The sequence below is a fragment of the Podarcis muralis genome, chromosome 7, assembly GCF_964188315.1.
Source record: "Podarcis muralis chromosome 7, rPodMur119.hap1.1, whole genome shotgun sequence".
NCBI classification, from domain to species: domain Eukaryota; kingdom Metazoa; phylum Chordata; class Lepidosauria; order Squamata; family Lacertidae; genus Podarcis; species Podarcis muralis.
In genome coordinates, this window is record NC_135661.1 from 15,665,938 (window position 1) to 15,689,169 (window position 23,232).

The 23,232-nt window shown below is 45.2% G+C and overlaps 1 protein-coding gene across 3 annotated transcripts; it reads right to left on the bottom strand.

Moving 5' to 3' along the window:
* Positions 1-306: 306 nt before the first annotated feature.
* On the bottom strand, positions 307-23,074 carry LOC114602603 (uncharacterized). Of its 3 annotated transcripts, none has more exons than XM_077931282.1 (9): positions 22,958-23,074; positions 21,835-21,868; positions 20,532-20,709; positions 18,874-18,974; positions 15,448-15,625; positions 11,091-11,191; positions 9,480-9,651; positions 7,717-7,823; positions 307-1,240 (listed from the first exon to the last, which is right to left on the bottom strand). In XM_077931282.1, the coding sequence occupies exons 1-9, from the start codon at positions 22,976-22,978 to the stop codon at positions 1,236-1,238; spliced, it is 897 nt and encodes a 298-aa protein (XP_077787408.1). In that variant the 5' UTR covers positions 22,979-23,074; the 3' UTR covers positions 307-1,235. The 3 variants fall into 3 exon arrangements, with proteins under 3 accessions (XP_077787408.1, XP_028596855.2, XP_077787409.1); XM_028741022.2 differs by lacking the exon at positions 307-1,240 and adding an exon at positions 4,889-4,993; XM_077931283.1 differs by lacking the exons at positions 307-1,240; positions 21,835-21,868; positions 22,958-23,074 and adding exons at positions 4,889-4,993; positions 21,674-21,802.
* Between the last annotated feature and the right edge of the window lie 158 nt (positions 23,075-23,232).

The window sequence follows — 23,232 nt, forward strand, 5'->3', positions numbered from 1 at the left end:
CGCGCAGAGGCGTCGCTCTCGCGGAATAAGCGATTGCTAAGGAGGACGCGCTCAGAGGCATTCTTCCCAGGCTGGATACAGTGACATCTAAGCATGTGCAGAGAACTTCTGCCGCCATTGCTCCGTCCCAGCCCGCAGTGACCCTGGACACACAGTGGGACGCTTGCTTCTGTCATTAGAAAAACTGTCGGTCCTGCAATCGCGACTTCAAGGAAGAATGGGAACTTTTTTACAAATTACTTAAAAGGACAACAAAATGATCTGAATTCCTTGGCAGGTTTTGAATAAACATCCACAAATTTATTAGTTGAACATTTGCTAGGTAAGGCAAAGATATGTACAATTTTATAACGCGCAGAGAACAATATGTGCAAAGGAATCAGAGAGGGGAGTTCAGGGAAGTCCTTGTGGGGGGAGAGTGGGAGGGATGGCGGGGGGGGGGTTATGTCAGTGGCGTAGCGTGGGGGGTGCAGGGGGGGCCGGCTGCACCGGGCGCAACATCTGGGGTTAGGGCAAATCCACAGGTTAGGGGGCGCAAATTACTTGCCTTGCCCCGGGTGCTGACAACCCACGCTACGCCACTGGGTTGTGTAATTGATTATTTAGACTGATAATTTGTTATGCTGAAATTGTTTAATAAAAATATTTTTTTAAAAAAGAAAAGAAACACTGTTGGTCCTGAATCCGTTTTAGAATGGTGATATTGATCGTGACAACAATCGTGTCGCCTTTATACAACAGAGCTTGCTTGCTGAGGCGCCTATTTATTTCCCCCGTGGCAATCCTGTTAGAAGTTTGACTCCATTTACTTGATAGAGCTCTTTGAAGGCCGCAGGGTTTATCTGCATGTTCCTGCATTGCATGGGGCTGGACTAGATGACCCTTGGGTCCCTTCCACCTCTACCATTCTGCGATTCTATATGCAAAGCTTGGGGCGTTTGGCTAGTGAATCTGGTTGGAGAGCAGACTCCACCTGTTTCAGTCTCACACACGGAGATGATTGTAGACTAAGAAAAATAACGAAGTAATTTATAGTAAGGAAGTAACTCAGGTAGATTTTTTTCCTTTATAGGTCTCTAACCTAACTAGCTCATCTGGAGAAGACAAAAGGCAACCTTCTTTGCTCCTTTGTTCTCGGAGGATAACTCCAACGTGAACTTCTCCTCTTGAGGTCCGATAGAGAGAAGTAAGTGTGAGGAGGAGGAAGTTGTAAACAGGACGCAACCTAAGATGTATCAGGCTAGTCAACAAAGAGAGATATATAGAGAGATAAGTCAGCATAGAGATAAAGGTTCAAGGATAGTATGACACTCCAGAAGTTTCTCGCTCTGTCTTAACTCCATGCAACCTCTCTTCTGCAAGCTGACTTGTACCTGAACTTCAAACAAATCCACTTGGTTACGCACCTTGGTTCCGTTTATATCAGGGGCCTAAAATGTAGCTTTGTTGTTCTTTTTCTCTATTTGCACGGAAGCTGCTTTGGGGAAAATGCATCAAAACGCAGCATTTCCAAGAAAGAATATGATAGATACAGGTTAGAATATGGATCGTAGATATAAACTGTGCATGTAACACCACTTTCTAAACCAGTGGTGGAAGCAGAGTGGATGCAGAGTAAATGGGAAATCTAACATGCAGCAGAAAGCTCTTCTTTCTGTGCCCCCAGGAGTGTTCTAATATATATTCTTAACCTCCTTCTGTTTACGAGTTTATAGATGAGCTGCAGTTACTCATACCCCCCACTGTTTATTTTATTTTCTATTTGTTCGCTTGATTTGCCCAGTCAATATTTTACACTTCATGCATGTCTGCTTTGTTATCATTATGCTTTGTTGACATTTTATATCAGTAATGAAGGGGAACTTCAGGTGGCGAAGAGAAGTCTCTCTTATGAGAGCATTCAGCATTTCTCCTCCTGCGCAACATTTTTCAGGAGCGGTCATCAGCTGAACTGCATTTTCTTAAGAATTATTATTAAGAAAATGAAGAATTTTTTAAAATAACATAAAAGTGGGGCATTGAAAATAATGGCTTGAAAGCTAACCCTGCTCAAAGTAGACACATTTAATTCACAGCCATGACTACCATAGGACCATTAATTTCAATGGGTTCAATCTGAGTAGAATGTAGTTGGCCACAGCCCAGTGTAATTAAGCAGGGCCACAACTCATCTGTGTTGCATTCAGAAGACCCAAGGCTCAATTCTTAGCATCTCCAGGTAGGACTGGGAATACCCGCCACTTGAAACTCTGGAGAGCCTCTGCCAGTCAGTGTAGACAATATTGAGCAAGATGGTCTGACTCAGTATAAGTCAGTTTTGTATGCTCACCCTTGTTTTGGTTTGAACACTGAGCAAAGGCCTGGGGACTGAAGGCACCTAATATCTGATAAGAGTCATATTATTGCTCCATGTAGCTCAGTGTTGTGTACACTGGCAAGCAGTGGTACCTAATGGTTACAGGCAGGAGACTTTCCCTGCATACAAAGTGTCTCTCCATTCCCGTCAATGTATCTCACGTCAACAAAATGTCTTTGGACAGGTGAACTGAACCTTGTAGTCTTGGCAGGATTTGTTTACACCCTCCTGTTGCTCATTGGTGCAAAACCAAATCCTCTGACGTGATGGAAACTGCACATGTCGAGACACAAGGAGACTCAGTTCATTCATTACGAGCTAATAAAATTTGTGGGTGGGTGGGTGGGGGACACTGGAGCAAGGCTGGGCTTTCCCCACAACCTGAGGGCTGCATTCCTTCCTGGGCAATCTTCCATGGGGTCATGTGCCCATGTTGGTGGGTGGAGCCAGAGACAAAATTGGGCAACACGACGGATGTGACTCTTACACACTTAGTCATCAAAAGTCAGAGCAACATGCTCACAGTCTGTCCGTCCTTCATCCAGGCAAGCAAGAAGTGTTATCACAGTTCAGTGACACATTCAAGCCAGGTAAAAAGCAATCGAGGAGAGTGTGGAGCAGGGCCAGAGATGGGTGTATCTGGCAGGGGTCCTGGAGGGCTTCATTGTACAGAATCAGGCCATTGGTCCACCTTGCTTCTGGGACCTTCTCCATGCAAAAGCACCTGCTCCATGCAAAAGCACTGAGGTGTTAAAGATATCAGTTTAATACACATTTAATGTTATGCTTGAGTGCATTGTATTTGAAATGCTACGCTGTAAGGTTTGCATTTGCAATGGGAGGCTTCCATTAGGCACGGGAGGTTTCACTCTGGCAAACGCAGCAGAAAAGGCCGGATGTTTTCCTTTCAGTCATTAGGCTAAGTGATGACTCATTTTTGGAAAACCGAGAGATCTTTAACAGCAGGAGATGAAACCCGATAAGCCCAGTGTCTTTAGTCACTGGTGGAGCCAGCAGTAACAGCAATAGAAGCTAAGCTCCACAATGATGATGCAAGCAAGTTGCTTAGGATCTCTCTCTGGGAGTAGAGAGAAGAAATTTGTATTGAACTGTTGTTGACATCTGTCTGTCTCGGGAGACAATGGAAGAATGCCCCTTTGGGGTTAACTCAAACTGTTGGAGAGTTACAGCGCCTGCTGTGGCTGTACAGACCTATATGGGAGAGACTAGTTTTATTGCAGGTGGAGCAGATACAGGTGTCTAGTTTTGCTGCTACAGTTGCACAATTGTGTTTCTTCTGTTTGTGCTCCTCCTAACAGTCATTTCTCCTCTGGCCACTGCTGTGGATACAGTATTAGGACCTAAAAAAAGACTGGACCACATTGCTTGCTTGTGTAACAACAATGTGTTCCTTTGTATCTTGTAAGATTTAATTGTAACTGTTTTAAAGACTGTTCTCAGTAAAGCTTTGAAACTCTTTCTTGTGGTGGAGCACATTAGTTTCTCAGGTGCATGGACTCAAATGTGGCTATCCAGGCCTTTCTCTCCATCCCACGGGCCTCTGCCTAGGAAAGGCCCTCTCCCAGTGGGCACACCCCTCACTCCCCCTCCCCTCCTCAAGCGCTTTTGCTTGGGTGAAATGTGTCTTTGAACTGTGATAATGCCCCATGCTTGCCTGGATGGTGGATGGAGATGTGTGTGCATGTATAAACTTCTTGGTTTTTGTGAGGCTGGAATGTAGCTACTGTAAAAGGTAAGAATCATACCCACTACTCCACCCAGTTTTACCTCTGTCCCTGCCCATCAGTGGCCTTTGTCCTCAGGTGGCTGAAAGGGGTTCCTAATCTGTGGTCCATACCGGCTGGCAGCAGCTGCCCAGCATTTCAGACAGGTGCCTGGAACTGAAGCTTTTGTACCTGAAGCATCTGCTCGGCCCACTGAACTGGGACCCTTCCCCAGTTTTCCCCGGTAAATAGTCAGGGGGACACCTAGAATATGAGACAGCGCTAACAATTGCACATGACTCCCAAGAATGTGAAGCTTTGCAGATCACTTCCCCATCACAGAAGGAAATAGTTGACTCAGCGAAGACTCAACTGGGAAGTGCAAATTGACTTTCTCCAGTTCTGCATTTTGGAAAGTTAAATGCGACCTTGTGCAACCATGAATTACAATGCCTATAACACACCTTTTGGAGATCTTTTAAAAAAGGAGAAGGAGTAGGAGATTCAGGTGGAACTTGCTGGCATTCGCTGAATGGCCTGTTTATAAAGTATTGTGAGGGAGAGTTGAGGAAAGGAACAAGAAGCACTGAAGTTAAAGAGGCTGTAAAATGTTGTAGGGCAGAGAGAATTGAGGGTGGAGTAGCCCAGACTAGAGGAGGGAAATTTTTCTAGCCTGAGGATCACATTTTTTTTTCATGTCCGGGGCGGGGGGCAAAGGTGCTATTCATTTGCAACCACTGGCTGAAGTAATTAGAAATGACCCTAAAACAACAGGAGTCCAAATTAATCACCCACAATGCTGCATAGGAATGTTTGCTGGCGACACACTGATTTTATTGAATTAACAATTAAGAAAAGAAGGCAATGCCTCTCATGGCAAGAATGATGCAGAAGGTCTGGCCTTCAGATTAGCCTAAAGAAATCAGAAATGCTGTGCTTTAATTCAGATCACAAAAATAAACAAAACAGACAACGCAGGTATACCAAGTCATGGCCAAGCCATGAAATATTTGGGTGTGGTAGAAAAACACAGTTACAGACCATTTATGAAAAATAATAATTTAAAAGCTTTGCAAATACGGAGCGAAATACGTAAATCCATCCTGGCTTGGGGGGGAAAACCCCACTTCCATGGAAATGAATAGCGTGCCGCATTTTAACTCACCTTTTCCGTCTGTCGCCTATTCCTATGGCAACTAAAACGCTCAAAAATTGGCAGACTTTTATTTATTTATTTATTCACAATGGTAAAATAGCAAGATTAACCCCCCCCCACTATAATGTATAAACCATTCCAAGATGTTCAGAACGAACACTGCTACAGCAGATGTTTTGTGGTTCAGTCTTATGTTGATGTTTGTTATTTGTATGTTCAGAAAAATCAAATATTTACCACAAAAAAATAAAAAATAAAATCCCACCCGGTCAGGAAGCAGAAACCAATCACTCACTTATAGATATATCATGGTGTGGATAATGCGGAAGATTATTGTAATTTCGAGGAGATAAGTGATCTGGCATGGTCAACTCTTCCTGTCTCTGCCTATGTTTTATTACTTTCTCTAACCTTTGTAAAAAGGTCTTTGATGTGTGGACTGTTGGCACTGGTCAGTAAAAGCCTTTGATGTATAGCCTGGCTTTTTGTCTTTGAGCTTATAGTTGAGCCTGTATTGGCCCTAACAGGACACAGTATCCAGTATATCTGAAGGAGCGTCTCCACCCCCATCATTCTACCCGGACACTGAGGTCCAGCACCGAGGGCCTTCTGGCGGTTCCCTCACTGCGAGAAGCCAAGTTACAGGGAACCAGGCAGAGGGCCTTCTCGGTAGTGGCGCCCGCCCTGTGGAACACCCTCGCACCAGATGTCAAAGAGAACAACAACTACCAGGCTTTTAGAAGACATCTGAAGGCAGCCCTGTTTCGGGAAGCTTTTAATGTTTGATGTATTATAGTGTCAGAGCTGGCTCCAGGTCCCAGCTCACAGAGGACCCACGCTAGCCGGTAGTAATGTACAAAAGTCTTTATTGAAGTACAGTTTCCATTTCCAAGCCGCAGCGCCCCAGCTCTACGTCTTAGAGGCTAGACCAGCGAAGCTCCATCTGAGTCTCCACTCCCTGTACACCAGCTTAAGACTCTAACCTTACTCCACCTCTTCCGTCTCTCCTTTCTCCTCTGGGTCCTTCTGCCCCCCGGGGTCTCCTCCTTTCTGGACTCTTCTGACGCTGACCCCCCTGACTCCTCCCCCTCCTTTCGGCGGGCTTTGGGACCTGGCTCCCTATCCGGGCTGCCAACTGCGCCGCCCTCCTGTACATTTGAACTTGGCGCGCCTGCCCAGCCTTCCACCTTCCTCTTGACCGTTTCCTCGCTCTCCGATGGAGGCGTGGCCAATCCTGACTCCTCTCCTCCCGCTGGCGGTGAGCCTCCTGGTCCTGATACCTGGGACTCCTCCCCCCTACTGCGCTCTGGTGGGGAAGCTGGTCCTGATTTCCAACTGCTGCTCTCTGAGTCCCCTCTGGCCCCTTCTTCCTGGGGTGTCCCCCTAGGCACCCCCCTTGCTCTGACCATGGGAGCCCCTTTCTGTGAATCTTCCGATTCGCTGGAAAGACTCAGAGACCTCGGACCGCTGTCATCGCTAACATTTCCTTCGGATTCCTCCCCCTCGCTCTCTATTTCCTCCCTTTCCTGTGCCTCTGCTCCTGAGCCCCTGGCATATAGTATTTTAATATTCTTTTGGAAGCCGCCCAGAGTGGCTGGGGAAGCCCAGCCAGATGGGCGGGGTATAAATAATAAATTATTATTATTATTATTATTATTATTATTATTATTATTAAATATCTAGTTTTGGGGCATGCCAGTCAGAAGTTCACCACAGGCTGTTGGCCACAGTGCTGTGTGCATCAAAAGCTACCTGGAGGTCACTTTGCCACTTCTTCAGGGCTTCTCAGTAGCAGATCAAAGTGCTGCTTGGTAATGTACATTTTGCTTGCTGTTTAGAATAAAATCTATAACCTTCTCACCCACTTGCGTCTGTATTGCTTCTGAATCTAATTTTAAAAGAACCATCTCCTACTGGTGACTGGGAGTGGCCACCGAGACCACATAACACCGGTCTTGAAAGATCTACATTGGCTCCCAGTACGTTTCTGAGCACAATTCAAAGTGTTGGTGCTGACCTTTAAAGTCCTAAACAGCCTCGGTCCAGTATACCTGAAGAAGCATCTCAACACCCATTGTTCTGCCCGGACACTGAGGTCCAGTGCCGAGGGCCTTCTGGCGGTTCCCTCACTGTGAGAAGCCAAGTTACAGGGAACCAGGCAGAGGGCCTTCTTGGTAGTGGCACCCGCCCTGTGGAACGCCCTCCCACCAGATGTCAAAGAGAAGAACAACTACCAGATTTTTAGAAGACATCTGAAGGCAGCCCTATTTAGGGAAGCTTTTAATGTTTAACAGACCACTGTATTTTAATACTTGGCTGGAAGCCGCCCAGAGTGGCTGGGGAAACCCAGCCAGATGGGTGGGATATAAATAATAAATTATTACTATTATTTGGCAAAACAATCATTAAGGAGGTTTGCCATCCCCACTGCCCACTCCCTCCCAGTAGAAAATATCCTATCGACTCATAGTGGAACTCACCAGAACAGAAGGATCCTGGGCATGTGAACTGGACCCTGTAATCATGGCAGGACCGACCAGGTTTTTGCTCATCATTGATGCAGGCAAAGCCTTGAGTAGGGTCATACCTGAATAACAGCAGGTTGGGGGGAAGCACTCTGTATGAAATTGGATGTTACAGGTGTTGTTTTCCACATCTTTAATAATAATAATAATAATAATAATAATAATAATAATAATAATAATAATTATTATTATTATTATTATTTTATTTATACCCTGCCCTCCCTGGCCAGAACTGGGCTCAGGGCGGCTAACACTGATAAAATTACAGTAAAATGTAATAGGAAGGGGGGGCAGTTAATTAAAATACGGGTTAAAATATGGGTTAAAATAGAATTTAAAATGCAGCCTCATTTTAATAGTAGCCCATAAATCAAAACCATAAGGGGAGGGAAACATAAGGGTCAGACTGAGTCCAAACCAAAGGCCAGGCAGAACAGCTCCGTCTTGCAGGCCCTGCGGAAAGATGTCAAATCCTGCAGGGCCCTAGTCTCTTGTGACAGAGTGTTCCACCAAGTCGGGGCCAGTACTGAAAAAGCCCTGGCCCTAGTTTAATTTAGTAACCATAGAACTGTAGAGTCAGAAGGGACCCCGAGGATCATCTAGTCCAACCCTCTGCAAGGCAGGAATATGCAGCTGTCCCATACGGGGGTCAAACCTGCAACCTTGGCATTATCAACACCACAGTCTAACCAACTGAGCCATCTATGTTTAATTTAGTTACATTTTGGCTATGTAATAGGAGCCACACTCATCTCTGCACTTTGGAAAACGAAGAAACCATACATCGCAACATTTAAAACACACACACACACACACACACACACACACACACACACACACAATTTAATCAGTAAAGTAAATAAAAACAAATACATTCCCTTATGAACAAAATTCCAGGAGTCATTTGCTATTGGCAGGTGGGGGCCAGAAGAACTGAACAGAGCAACTGAAGTCAATTTTCCCTTTGTTTTTTTACCCGCTGAATCTCCACCCAGACAAGCGAGAGGCATTATTAGAGTGCAAGGATACATCCCAGCCAGCAGAAATATGCAAGGAGGGTGTGAGCCACAAGCCACTGGCTGGCGGAGCGAGAGGTGACAATAGACAAGACTCTTGCCAACCGTGCAGATGCCAGAGTCTCCTCTGCACAAACACATTTCTTTCATTGTTGCCGTTCCCTAATCACCTTCCACGTATGCCCCAACATGATATGCAAAACACAATCTAAAAAGTGGTAGGAAACAGTTACAAACCATCAAAAGAAAAAGGAGAAGGCGAGTGTAAATGCAATGCCGAATGGACACTTGTGGCAAGGGACACCTCTTTCCACCCAGTTAAATAAGAGGCATCATTGCAGCTCAAGGAGCCAGGGAAACTGGACAAAAGCACTCAAAGAGGGTGTGAAGCAGGGATGGTGAAGGATGTGGCTGGGGAGAGTTCCGGGGGCCAGATTGAGAGGCCTGGAGGGTCACATTTGACAGTCTAGTTCAGGCACCCCCAAACTCAGCACTCCAGATGTTTCGGGACTACAACTCCCATCATCCCTGACCACTGGTCTTGTTAGCTAGGGATGATGGGAGTTGTAGTCCCAAAACATCTGGAGGGCCGAGTTTGGGAATAGAAAAAGGTTCCCCATTTCTAAGCTAGAGTGCAATACATGAAACCCTATCTGGCACCTGTAAAAAAAGTTCACAACCATCACAAAAGTGTCTTCTCACACTGAGAACTTTTGCCCTGTCTTCAGGGCAGGAATCCCATCCAGAGTCTGTACGTTGATGGCAAGGGGCTCAGCACAAATCTTGCCAGGGTATTCGCTCCGCAAATTGGAAAGGAGTTCATAGTCTCCCCTTCCCGATGGATCGTCCCGATCAAACCACTGGGTCATGCATCCTAAAGTGTGAAAAGGCAAGGCAAGACTCAAATGATTGTTGGTTGCAGGTATGGGAGGACAAGGAAGTTGGAACAGAGGAACACAGGAAGCTGCCTGATACTGATTCAGACCATCGCTCCGTGAAGCCCAATAGTGAACCCCCCAGGCATTGTTATCTGTTGAAGGATAGATGTGGCGCCCACAGTGCCTGTCCTCCATCCCCTAATCTAGCCTGCTGCTACCACTATCCTCCATGCAGTGCAGGATACTATCTTGCCACTAGTGCAGAAGTGGGTTGCAGGGAAGAGGAACACCTGCTCCTTTGCCCTTAGTAAAATGTGGAGCAGATGGATGGGCCAAGACATTTGGGAACTAAATTATGTCATGTGAATGCTCAGATAGGTAAAGGTAAAGGGACCCCTGACCATTAGGTCCAGTCGTGGCCAACTCTGGGGTTGCGGCGCTCATCTCGCTTTATTGGCCGAGGGAGCCGGCCTACAGCTTCCAGGTCATGTGGCCAGCATGACTAAGCTGCTTCTGGCGAACCAGAGCAGTGCACGGAAATGCCATTTACCTTCCCGCTGGAGCGGTACCTATTTATCTATTTGCACTTTGACGTGCTTTCGAACTGCTAGGTTGGCAGGAGCAGGGACCGAGCAACGGGAGCTCACCCTGTCGCGGGGATTCGAACAGCCGACCTTCTGATACGATGTGCAAATAAACAATTACGGAAAATGGAATAAATTATTGTGTGGACACAGCCTTCTTCTTCTTTTAATATAACCACTGCCATCCAGTGAGATGTGGGCATGTTTAAGGGGGTATGTTTAACAAAGGAGCAGCACACTGTGGGTTCCATGTCAGCAACACCTCATATATAAACTAAAGACTCCTGCTTTTAATTTATGAGCTATTGTTTTGGTGTTATACAGGCGTGGCTTATTATGGTGTGGTTGGAGATCATTCCCCCATCTCACCACCCCAGGAGCAAGTTCCTTGCTCAATATCTAAAGGGAATTGCCGATGATACGAATGAAGCCAAACTGAGATATCTATTAAATGATGATGACCCCCTAAGATCACTCACGGTTGCCAGATTCTTGATCAGCGTCCTATCCCTAAAGAAGAGAAACGGACTCCTGTGCGGCTCGGAAAATCCCTTTAAACCATGATCTATGTTTTAGGATGTAACTAGGTGATATCACCACTGATGTCTTCTATTAATTTATGAGCAGAGGGTGATGTTTATGTTACAAATTTATTGTAATGTATGATGTTGGTCTTTTGTTTTTGTTCTGCTTTGGTTCTTGTCTGTTTTTTGTAAGTTTTGACGGTTTTAAATTTGGAGGTTCAAGTACATTATGTTGGTATGGGAAACTGTCATGTGACGGGCCAATGGCCGTAATAAAGATCAATCCAATCCAATCCATCTCACCACAAGATGTCCTGGTTGACTCACCTGAGCAGAAGTTTGAGGGACAGGTGAAGCGGACTTTGTAATCCAAGCAGGAATACTTCTGCTCCTTATTTACACAAGCAAATCCTTCTTTAGTGTTAAACCTAGTGGGGAGAGAAAGAGAACGAAAGAAGCAATCTGACTCACCAAACCGTGACCAGGAAAGAGAGAAGAAGTTGTAGAGAGATAATCTGCACTATGGTGGGATCCAACAGAACCTGGGATCCAACAGAACCTTCCTTTGAAATACAAAGAGCAGCTTTGAAGAATCGATTTTTCTTGGGTCCATGGCAAGGAGAGAAAAACTTCCCCTCCCAAGGCTGATCATGCCTCCCCATTCACATAACAATCTATGTAATGTTAACAAGCACACTAATAACATTCATGTCTTCTTCGGCCTTGACAGCATCAAGCCAGGAGTTCTTTCATTCCGTCTCTCCCTGTGTTACTAGGGAAGAAGAGATGCAACAAGAGAACTGATTGCCACATGTATGTATTCTTTCATGTAAAACAATCAGAGCAATTTGAAATCACACCCGTTGTTATTGCTTCACAACTACGTTTTGCAGCAACACTTTCACTGAATCACACATGCAATGGAATATTGCACGTGCTAATTTGGGTAGGAGTCATCGATATCTGTATGAATAACGGTTAGGGATCTGCTGGGTGTCTTAATCCATTCTGATATTCAGTCATACATTCCCCTGATGTTTTCCATTCCACTGCACTTGCTTTCCTTTGATAAAGTGCTTTCTATTTTGTAGTCTGCTGATGTGAAAATGTATGTATACATAGCCATCAACAAATATTTACAAATCGGTTGCTTTCTTTACATGCTTGTTTTCAAAGTTAATGAATTTCCGCAGGGTAGCTCTGTTAAAGTTCTACAGTAAGGTGTCCTTTGGCACCTTGATGACAAAGTCAATCAAGTGACTTATCACAAAGCCAGTGGGGTCCAAACTTTTTTCAAAGGGGGCCAGATTTGATAAAGTGAAGGGCTGTGAGGACCGACCAAAGTTGTTAAGCTTTTTTTAGGATTGAAGTTGTTGAGAGCTTTTTTATGGTTTTACCCCAAAGTTGTTGAGCTTTAGGATTTTACCCCAGGAAATGGGACTTCCGGGTTAGCGCCTCCGGCAATGGCGGATTTCCTCTGATCGGGAGGAATCCGCTTCGTGGAAATTAGGGTCTGGACCGCCACGGCGAGGCGGAGACCCATCAAAAACCACAGGCGGAAGAAGCCTGTGGACGTGGGATTCGGCAGGCACCTTTTGCGCCTCCCCTACTCGTGGGGAAACCTGGTTTCGGGGATCCGGAGCAACGTGGGGTGAGCGGCGTGGTGCTTTGAATCGACTGCTCTTTTCACGGAGTGAAGCCGCATTGCTGTTGCCAGAGAGCGCTGACTTTTTCCTGTGGACAATTGGACTTTAAACAACTACCCGTGAGTAGAACGGAAAATTGGACTATGAAACATCTTAATTTGGCACCGAAGCGGGAAGGTTCTAAACAGGAAGTCCGCCTTCCGCTTTTGTAAATAGATTGAAGCAAAGACATTGCAAGCTAAAGTCTGGAAAGTCTTTTGTAAAGGACTAAATCTCCATCGGCTAAAACTACTAAACCCCCCCTGGAAGCAGGAGAAGAGGGGGAGAAATCTTAGATTGTTCAAGCCTGCAGGAGAGAGAGTAAAGAAAGATAAATTTCCACCGCCTTGAACCTGGGAACGGGTTGCTAGGAAGACAGACGTTTTGGGAAAATTCATTGACTGTGAATAAAACGTTTGTTGACAGATAGTTAAAAAAGAGAAACATATTGATTCCAATGTTTCCTTTTGCACTTAAAAGGAACAAAATATTTGAAAAACGAAAGTAATTTTGTTGCTGGATCTGCTTTTAAAAGGACAGATACAAATAGAAATTGTTTCCCCTAGAGGGAGCTTTTGAAACTGTTGTTGGAGTCGATCTGGGGAATTCTCCAGCTGTAGAGATTAAAGATCGTGAGAACCAGACATTGACCTTGAACAAGAATGTGCGCAGAAGAAGCCTTAGTGATTGCTTTTTGCAAGACAAGCGCTTTATTGGAACAGCTACATGAGAAGATGGATTTGATGACTGTTGCAGTTAATAATTTTGGACAAACAGTGAATACCTATATAGAAACCACTCAGGAACCGACCCAGGAATCTGCTTTGACAGGGCAAGTTGTGCAGAAGACAAAGGAGGAGGTTGCTGTTGAACCTCAAGTAATACAAGTGGAGAGAGCCACGGCTTTGCAGGAGCATAAGCTGTTGTTTTTGATGACCGAACCTGGAGAAAGTCAGATTTGGAGAGATGGAGTCTCGTTTGGATTGGAGATGGGAAATTGGATAGATCCCCCTATGCAGGACTGTTCTGGCTTCTGGGATCTAGTTTTGCGCCAGGGGGAGTCTGGAGTTGTGGGGGCCTTTAACTTTGGAGGGACTTTGAAACATGCCTTGAAATACCTTTTGGATTTTAGTGCTGACTATGGAGAATGGGCTGACCTGTCGAAAAGGGATAAAGACATTGTTAGGTTGGAGTCTCCCCGAGATCTACTCCTCAGCAATAAAGGAAGGAAATTAAGAACAAGATCAGCAGAAGACAAAGTAAAGTGCAGGTATAAATATGAAGAAGATCTGCAGAAGGGACATGGAAAAGAGTTAAGAGCCTCGGATAGAAGATCACCAGGTTGATGGACTAAATGGAATGGGTAGAAAGGACTGACAGAACCCGAGACCAGGAAGAAGAGACGGTGGATGAAGATTGGAAGAAAGTTTAAAAATTCATTTAGAGAAATATTGTAAAATTAATGTTAGAAAAAAATGTTGGAATGAAACTATTTGGCTTTAGTAGAAATGCTATAAGGAGTTATGTACAAATAAGTTTTAAGTTTTAGGGCTTTTTATGGTAAGATAAGGTTAAAATAAATTAAGACAATTTAATGACAGAACATAGTGAAAGATGGAAAGGATTTGCTGAGATAATTAATAACTAGAATACAAAAAAGGGAGGTGTGAGGAGGTCGATGAAACAAGATAACGAAAGATAAAGATTTGGGATTATTGGATTTGCTTTTAATTTTTTGTTTGCTTTTTTCCCTCTCTTTTCTTTTTCTTTTTCTCTCTGTAATTTTAAATTCTCAATAAATATCATTTTATATTTTTTTTTAAAAAGGATTTTACCCCAGGAAATAAACTGCCACAGAGGCTGGATTAGACCAAGCAGTGGGCTGGATTAGGACTTTGGACATGCCAGCACAAAGCCCTACATGGTTGCAATTATAACCATATCTACTCTTGATTTCAGTAAAATTTTTCACAAAGTCCCCCATGATATTCTTGCAGAGAAGTTGTGGCAAGATCTGGGCTGGATGAGGTAACTGTGAAGTGGATTTGTAGCTGGTTGACTGACCGAACCCAAAGAGTGCTCATTAATGGTTCTTCATCACCCTGGAAAAAAGTGACAAGTGGGGTGCCACAGGGTTCTGTCCTGGCCCCATTGTTGTTCAATGCCATTATGAATGACTTGGATGAAGGAATTGAGAGGATGCTCATCCAATCTTCAGATGATACCAAACTGGGAGGGGTAGCTATTGCCACAGAAGACAGAATCGGGATTCAAGATGACCTTAACAGATTGGAGAACTGGGCCCAAGCTAACAAAATAAATTTCAATAGGGACAAAGGTTAGGTTCTGCATTTAGGCAGGAAGAACCAGCTGTGCAAAAACAAGTCCTTTCTGATTGCAATACATGATTTCATAAATGTGTGTTCTGTTCAGAAAGTGAACAGGCTGCATACCTACCCCCAAAGTATCCCAAGAACCACAGTTTAATCCTTACAGATTTCCAACACCTCAAATAAACCACACTGGGGTTGGGAAGGGAGTGAGGTAAAACTTTAAGATGAAGATACAGGGGATGGGTGCAAGTCCAAATGGTTCTTCCCATTTTGGCAAAGCGTCCTGATTTCGGAAATCAGGACCAGCAAGACATAGATGACTTTTCATGCTAAGTGTGACATCACCCATGAGTGAGGGTGGCAAATCCACAATGACTGTATCTCTCTATGGCATGCTCCCCATGACAGCCATGTTGTCTTATGCCACCCACCCATGGTATCCTCAGCACTCTCTCCAATGTGCCACCAGGTCTAAAAGGCTTGGTGACCCCTAGCACACAGCATTCAAAGCAAGAGTCTGTGGGCAGATGGAAGAAAATCCACTGGATAATCTGCTTCCAGCAGATTCCTCCCACATTCCTAGTTGGGCCAACTGACACATAACAGAAACATTGGAAGGCTGCTCAGTAACAATTAATTCCCTAATGATGTCCTGGCACCACTCACGGATGAAAGATTTGCCCAGTGCTGGACGCTGGGATTCCCTCCATGGTCTGAGCTTCAATTCCAATGGGTTCAGGGCAAATGTCCGTGGGATATTCCCTCCTCAGGTCAGCGAGAGTTTCAAAGTCACCCACTCCTGAAGGGTCGTCCCGGTCGAACCAACGAGTCGTGCAAGTTGAAGCTGAGGTGAGACAGAGAGAAACTATTCATGACGCTTTACTCCGGATACTCCGGGAGTTTTTTGAGTGGAAATAAGGAACAATAATAAAGAGGTCTTTGAATTTGCATAATGTGTCTGACAATGCAAGTGTGGTCCCAGGGTATGGTGCGAAGGCACAAAATGGTGAAGCCAAACAGGACAGTGGTTGGACAGTGTTCTTGAAGCTACCAGAATGAGTTTGACCAAACTGCGGGAGGCAGTGGAAGACGGGAGTGCCTGGCGTGCTCTGGTCCATGGGGTCATGAAGAGTCGGACACTACTAAACGACTAAACGACAAATGGAGAATTAATGGTCAACCTATTGACCAGGTAGCAACTTTCAAATACCTGGGAATAACTTTTCAGGAAAGGGTCTCGTGGCACCAACAGATGAAAAACGCCATTGCCAATGCAGGAAGGGCCAATAAAGCCCTTACAACATTTTTTCACGTTAAAGGGGGTAAATACGTTCTGGCGGCCTTCCAGGTTTTCGCTGCAAAAATACTCCCACAACTCACTTATGGATCCCAGGTTTGCAGCTTTAAAAATTTTGCGCCTATGGAGGCATTTCAAACAAAATTCTATCGGTGTTTATTGGGGATCCCCCCCTGTGTATCTAATATAGCTGTCCGCTTAGAAGTTGGACAACCACCCGCTAACGCGCGGTTGTGGATTCTAAAGATACACTACTGGTTAAAACTTATTTTTTCCCCTGCCGGTTTGGCTCCTTTAACACTCTTAGACACCTTTCATTCTACCTGGAAAGCTTCCCTGTTTGAAAAGATAAGAAGCTTGGGATTCTCCCCACAGATCTTGATAGCGGCAGGATATGAGAGAGCCAGAAGTCAAGTGCTCCAACGCATTAGGGACATAGAGCTGCAATGTCATATAGGCAAAATGGATAAACATGCCACAATTAGAGACTTTGGGAGAGGGTTCTCACCCGCAAATTATCTGGCTGATTTACAAATACCTAAGTACAGACACTCCTTTACCCTGGCCAGATTTAACGTTTTGCCCTCTGCTCTGCTGCTAGGCAGATATGAGGGCAAACCATATGAGTCACGTGTTTGCTCATGTGGCTCATCAGAAGTGGAAACAAGTCTGCATGTATTGCTGCACTGTAGTTACTACGAGGACCTATGCCTGACCTTTATTGCCCCAGTTCTACAAAAGCTTAAAAATGAACCAGAACTCCAACGTATGAGAGCCTTGGTAGAAGATAAGGTTCCTGAAATTACGATCAATGTTGCCAAATTTTGTGTAGCCGCTATTAGGCGCAGGAAACAAGAGCTTTCCAATGTCAATATGCAGGCGAAGGCAAATACTTAATTTTATTTATGCTGTCTAATTTTAAATTGCTGTTATGGCCTAATCTGTATTGAAATTGTCCTTTGTTTTTTCCGGTGTTATGTTTCGCTGACAAGCTGTATGAGTTAATCTGGTCTGTGACCATTTAATAAAATTTGATTTGATTTGATTTGACTAAACAACAACAGCAACACTTGCTCAGCAGTGTCCCAGGTCATTCACTTGCCCGTTGAGCCTGTGAGGGGCCCTTCCAAGCCCCCATGGCTTTTGCTCATCCTAGCCAGGGTCCAACCTGTACTCCATCCTTATCACTCCTTGCTGGTTCAAGCAGGGCAGGTGGACGGGCAGTGGCAGCACAGAGGGGAATCAGCAAGGGAGACTGAGGCCCTTGCAGTGTGGTGGGCTTCAGCAAGGGCCCAACCATGCCATCTTCTGATATCAGCCTTACAGGAGCTGTGCAAGCGTAGCTGAGTGGCAGGGCACCTGCCCTGCATGCGAAAGGTTCCTGGTTCGATCCTCAGCATCTCCAGGTAAGACTGGAGGTGCTCCCTGTCTGAAACCCTGGAGAGCTGCTGGCAGCCAGTGCACACAATATTGAGTTAGATGGACCAAGGGTCTGACTCAGTACCAGTCAGCGGCTTATGTTCCTCTATTGGTTCCAGTCCAGCTTGACTGGGGGATTCAGCAGGGGAATAAACGGGGGTTGTCCTCTGTTACCAGAGAGGCATTGTGAGGCCTGTTACACACAGACTGTCACGTTTGCTCCTTTCTTGCCACATTACAAGGGCACGAGGAAAAGGAAAAAGGAACTGCGGGAGCAAATGTTTGGTTGTGCAACACGGGCACGCTTGTTCTTCCACAACCACAGGCAATAGTTCCCTAAAATAGCAGGGCTGGTATATTTCCCACCCCTGCCCCTATATACTCAGGTTGCAATATTTTATCAGGAGGAAAATGTGACTCCACATACAAACACAGAGGACTGGGGCGCCTTTGGGTGGAGTGAGGCCATTCTTGCTCCAGGCAGAAGCAACAGCAGCAAAATCCAACCATTGGCCTCTCCTGAAGAACAGAGATGTTAAGTCCTGCCCTGCCTATCTTGCACCTGCTAATCAAGGATGCTGCCATTCTCCCTCACCACAAACCAGAGGATGCTCTCTTGTCTCCAGTGTCAAAGCAAGAGTCAACTGACAGCCCCGGGTCAGCTTCCAGATGTGAAATGGATTGCTCCCCAAGAGAAACACTTTGCAGTGCTCTTCAGCTCAGAAGAAGCGGGATGGTGGGTGTCCTGTTTCGGGAGTTGTAGCCAATGTCAGTCCTACTCAGAGTAGACCCACTAAAGGTAATAGTCATGATGACTAACACAGGCCCATTCATTTCAAAGGGGTCTGCTTTGAGCAGGACTTAGGCTGCTATCACATGGACGTTTGTTCTGTTCTCCAGACTGTTTCCCTAACTGTTAATTCCCACCTTGCATTTGAGGTTTCATACGATATAAAAGCCACTTTAGTGCTCATTTCTGTATTATTTGCTTCCAGAAGAAGCCCTTTTTGGGGGGGGGGGTGAGCACTAAACTTGCGCTATATTCTACCATGTTTCTGGTTTTTATGCCTTGTGAAAGTTCATGTACAATGGGGAAATTAACAATGGCAGAAATGTCAGGGAAACGGAATAAACTCTTGTGTAAATGCAGCCAAAGTGAGCAGGCAGAGGAAGCAACTCTCTTACACGCTGTGGATTTTGGGAGGGATATTTATTGAGACCTTTTCTGAGCACACTGTGAGTTCCAGCCTCTCTTATATAGTATAAAAGTGGAAGACAGTTCACTTTTGAGCAATTGGTTTGGTGTTATACAGACATAGTTTAAGTGGTTGAAGATCATTCCCCCATCTCACCACAAGATGTCCTGGCTGACTCACCTGAGCAGAAGTTTGAGGGACAGGTGAAGCGGACTTTGTAATCCAAGCAGAAATACTTCTGCTCCTTATTTACACAAGCAAATCCTTCTTTAGTGTTAAACCTAGTGGGGAGAGAAAGAGAATGAGAGAAGCATTCTGACTCACCAAACTGTGACCAGGAAAGCCAGGTGGAAAAATCAAAATTGGAAACAGAACTGTTAGATCCCAAAACTAAGACTTTGTCAAAGATGTATAACTTGCTGTTGAAATGGAATACTCAGGATGAAACGGTGAAATCTGCTATGATTAAATGGGCACAAGATGTTGGACATAACATTATGATGGCTGACTGGGAACAGTTATGGACCACAGGTATGAAGTTCACGGCTTGTAATGCCATAAGAGAGAATATTATGAAAATGATATACAGGTGGTACATGACACCAGTCAAGCTTGCAAAAATCTATCATTTGCCCGATAATAAATGTTGGAAATGTAAAGAAACTGAAGGTACATTCTTTCACCTTTGGTGGACGTCCCCAAGGATTAAGGCTTTCTGGGAGATGATCTACAATGAAATGAAAAAGGTATTTAAGTATACCTTCCTGAAGAAACCAGAGGCCTTTCTCCTGGGCATGGTTGGCCAATTGGTGCCAAAGAAGGATAGAACTTTCTTTATGTATGCTACAACAGCAGCAAGAATACTTATTGCAAAGTATTGGAAGACACAAGAGCTACCCACTCTGGAAGAATGGGAGATGAAGGTGATGGACTATATGGAACTGGCGGAAATGACTGGCAGAATCCGAGACCAGGGAGAAGAGTCGGTGGAAGAAGATTGGAAGAAATTTAAAGACTATCTACAGAAATACTGTAAAATTAATGAATGTTAGAATGATGTTGGAATGAAGTTAAGTGGTTTTAGCAGCAATGTTATAAAGGAGTATGTAAAAATGGATTGTTAACAGGTGAGAATCCAAAGTTATAATATATTAAGATAAAGGATTAAGATAAAAACAAAGAGGGTAAGGATTTGCTGAAATAACTAACTGAACCGGAATACAAAAAAAGGAGGTGTGAGGAGGTCAGCGAAACAGGCAAATGAAAGACAAGATATGAAAAAGATTGATTTGTTTTTAATTGTTTTTATTTTTTCTGTATTTTGTATTTTCTTTTTTCTTTTTTTTCTTTTTCCTATTTTTGTAACTTTTTCTTTGAAACGTTAATAAATATCATTTAAAAAAAAAAAAAGACTGTGACCAGGAAAGAGAGAAGTTGTAGAGAGATAATCTGCACTAAACTGGGATCCAACAGAACCGTCCTTTGAAATACAGTGGATGCTTGGGTTGCGAACGTGATCCGTGTGGGATGCACGTTCGCAACCCACAGCTTTTGAAACCTGCAGCGGTGCATCTGCGCACATGCGGGTTGTGATTCGGTGCTTCTGCATATGCGCAACCGCCGAAACCCGGAAGTAACCCATTCCGTTACTTCCCGGAAGTAAACCATTCCGGTACAAAAAAATGCAACCTGAAGCATCTGTAACCTGAGGTATGACTGTACAAAGAGCAGCTTCAAAGAATCTATTTTTCTTGGGTGCATGGCAAGGAGAGAAAGAGCTAAACTTCCCCTTCCCCTCCAAAGGATGATCATCGTTCTTCATTTCTGGCATCACTCACGGATGAAAGATTTGCCCAGTGCTGGACGCTGGGGTTCCATCCACAGTCTGAGCTTCAATTCCAGTGGGTTTAGGGCAAATGTCCATGGGATATTCCCTCCTCAGGTCAGCGAGAGTTTCAAAGTCACCCACTCCCGAAGGGTCGTCCCGGTCGAACCAGCGAGTAGTGCAAGTTGAAGCTGAGATGAGACGAGACAGAGAGAAACTATTCATGGCCCTTTACTCCAGGTACACTTTTGGAGAATGGGAAGTTTTTTGAGTGGAAATAAGTAGCAATGAAAAGGTGTTTGAATTCACTAAATGTGCCTGACTATGCAGGGCATGGTGTGAAGGCACACAAAGCCACCACTTTGGTGAAGCCAAGCAGGTTGAGGGTGGGTCAGTTCCTGGATGGGAGACCACCGATCTAGGTGCATAGCAAGTTCATATTTTGCCACCACCCACTTCTCTCTGAGATGCTTTGGCATGACCAACACTCCCCTGCAGCATCTTTTGACTTTATTCACAAATGACCCCCAGCCAAAGGAACACAGCAGGTGGTTAACTCTTTATTGCCAAGGCAGACAGTTTCCTGTAGTTTCTACAGCTTTAGGTTTTAGCGTAGGGCAGGGGTCAGCAAACTTTTTTTAGAGGGGGCTGGCTCATCATCTCCCAGACCTTGTGGCGGGCTGGATGGGGGGGGGCTTCTCTCCCCCCTCCCCCACCCCCTCCCCCTGCCTACCTGTGCTGCTGCTTCAGCGCTGTGCTCTGCCAACCACAGCTTCTGTGCCTGCCCTTGCAAGCGGCAGAGGCTGCCTGTGGTGGTAGAGGGACCAGCACTCAGCCAGCTCAGCCCAGACCCCTTCCTCCACTACACAAGGAAGGGAGAAGGGCAGGGGGAAGCCAGGAGGAGGGAGGCGCCGTGGTGTGCGAGAGAGAGGGGGGAAATGGCGCCAAAAAAATGGTGGCACTAGGGGGGGAAAAGGGAAACATGACTACTATACTACTGTTCCCAGAATGCTGTTATACGCGACACCAATCTTGAGAGCAGTGTGAGATTCTAGGGGTTCCGGGTGCGCTTACGCACGGCCTGTGTTTCCCTTAGGAAATAAGGCAAAGTGGAGACAATGGTGTCTTTATGATATATGGCTTATTTATACACACCTATACAGCCCCACGCCTACATGGAAGGGTTCAGAGCATCAACATTCCAAGAGGTCCCAGTTTCTCCTAAATCATAAGCTTTGTTGAAGAAAATACACATGCGTGCTCCAGAAGCTGGTTGTCAGGAGAAGTTCTAAGACAGACCACATTCACTCACTTACCACATGCTGGGAGAACCAGGACAGCCAGGAGAAGCTGAGGGGGATGAAAGAGAGAGGATGCATTTAATGAAGAAGAGGGGTAGAATCAACCAGCCACCATTTTGACATACCCACACAGTAAAAGGTAAAGAGACCCCTGACCATTAGGCCCAGTCGTGGCCAACTCTGGGGTTGTGGCACTCATCTCGCTTTACAGACCGAGGGAGCCAGCGTACAGCTTCTGGGTCATGTGGCCAGCATGATTAAGCCGCTTCTGGCAACCAGAGCAGCGCACGGAAACAACATTTACCTTCCCACCAGAGTGGTACCTATTGATCTACTTGCACTTTGACGTGCTTTCGAAGTGCTAGGTTGGCAGGAGCAGGGACCGAGCAAGGGGAGCTCACCCTGTCATGGGGATTCGAACCGCCAACGTTCTGACTGGCAAGTCCTAGGCTCTGTGGTTTAACCCAGAGTGCCACCCGCATCCCTTACCCACACAGTAGGGTGGCAGCAAATTCAGAAGCTCATGGTCCCTTCGTTATAGTCAAAGCCATGTCTCCTCCTAAGATTATACAACAACCTTACAATCATAAAGTAATAATAATTAGAGATGCATTACAAAGAACAGTGTGGCTCTCCATGTCTTGCCTTTCAGCTAGATCTACTATCTTCTGTGCATATACATGGGCACATGATTTGGGACGCTCTGAGATCTTCTTTCAAAGTGACTTCAATCATGTTTTCCTTAAAGTCTGTTGCATGTAACATAGCTTGCCCACCTTTCCAGTGTTTCTAAATGCCTAGTATGGGAGCATACAAAACAATTCCTCCTTGGTGCGCCTTCTCCAGAGTGACCCGAGGAGCCAATCCTCAGCAGCTGACTTACCTCCTTTCACTCATACTTGGCTCTAATCAGCCCCAAGTACAAGAAGACTTCAGTGACTAAAAAGTTTCGTTTTCATGCTGATTGGGTGGCTGGAGAGAGAGATTTGGAGGGACCCTGTTGCAGAAATGGTAATGAGTCTTTGATTACACCTCCCCACCCATACCAGTTGGAAAGGGTACAGACTATGGATTTTGTGTTAAAGCCCCAGATGGAGAGGATTGTTTTACTCCCTATTACCAAGCAAGCAATGCTCACCAGTCTCGGAAACTTCCCCATACTTCTTGGCTGGAAACGTCCCTATCTGTTGTCCGCCCAAGCTTTCAGTGCTTCAGCTAGAAATGCACAAGCTTTTATAGACCTTGGGACCACGCCTCTAACTGCATTGCTAGGATTCTTTCCTTTGAGATGGGTAACCAATACTGCTGGCAGCTACAGAGCTGACTCCCAATGCCAGGTGATCCCTGCCTTGCATAATCGCTCACATGATGCAGTGCACATGCACCATTTGAATGGGAATGCCCATCAACTTT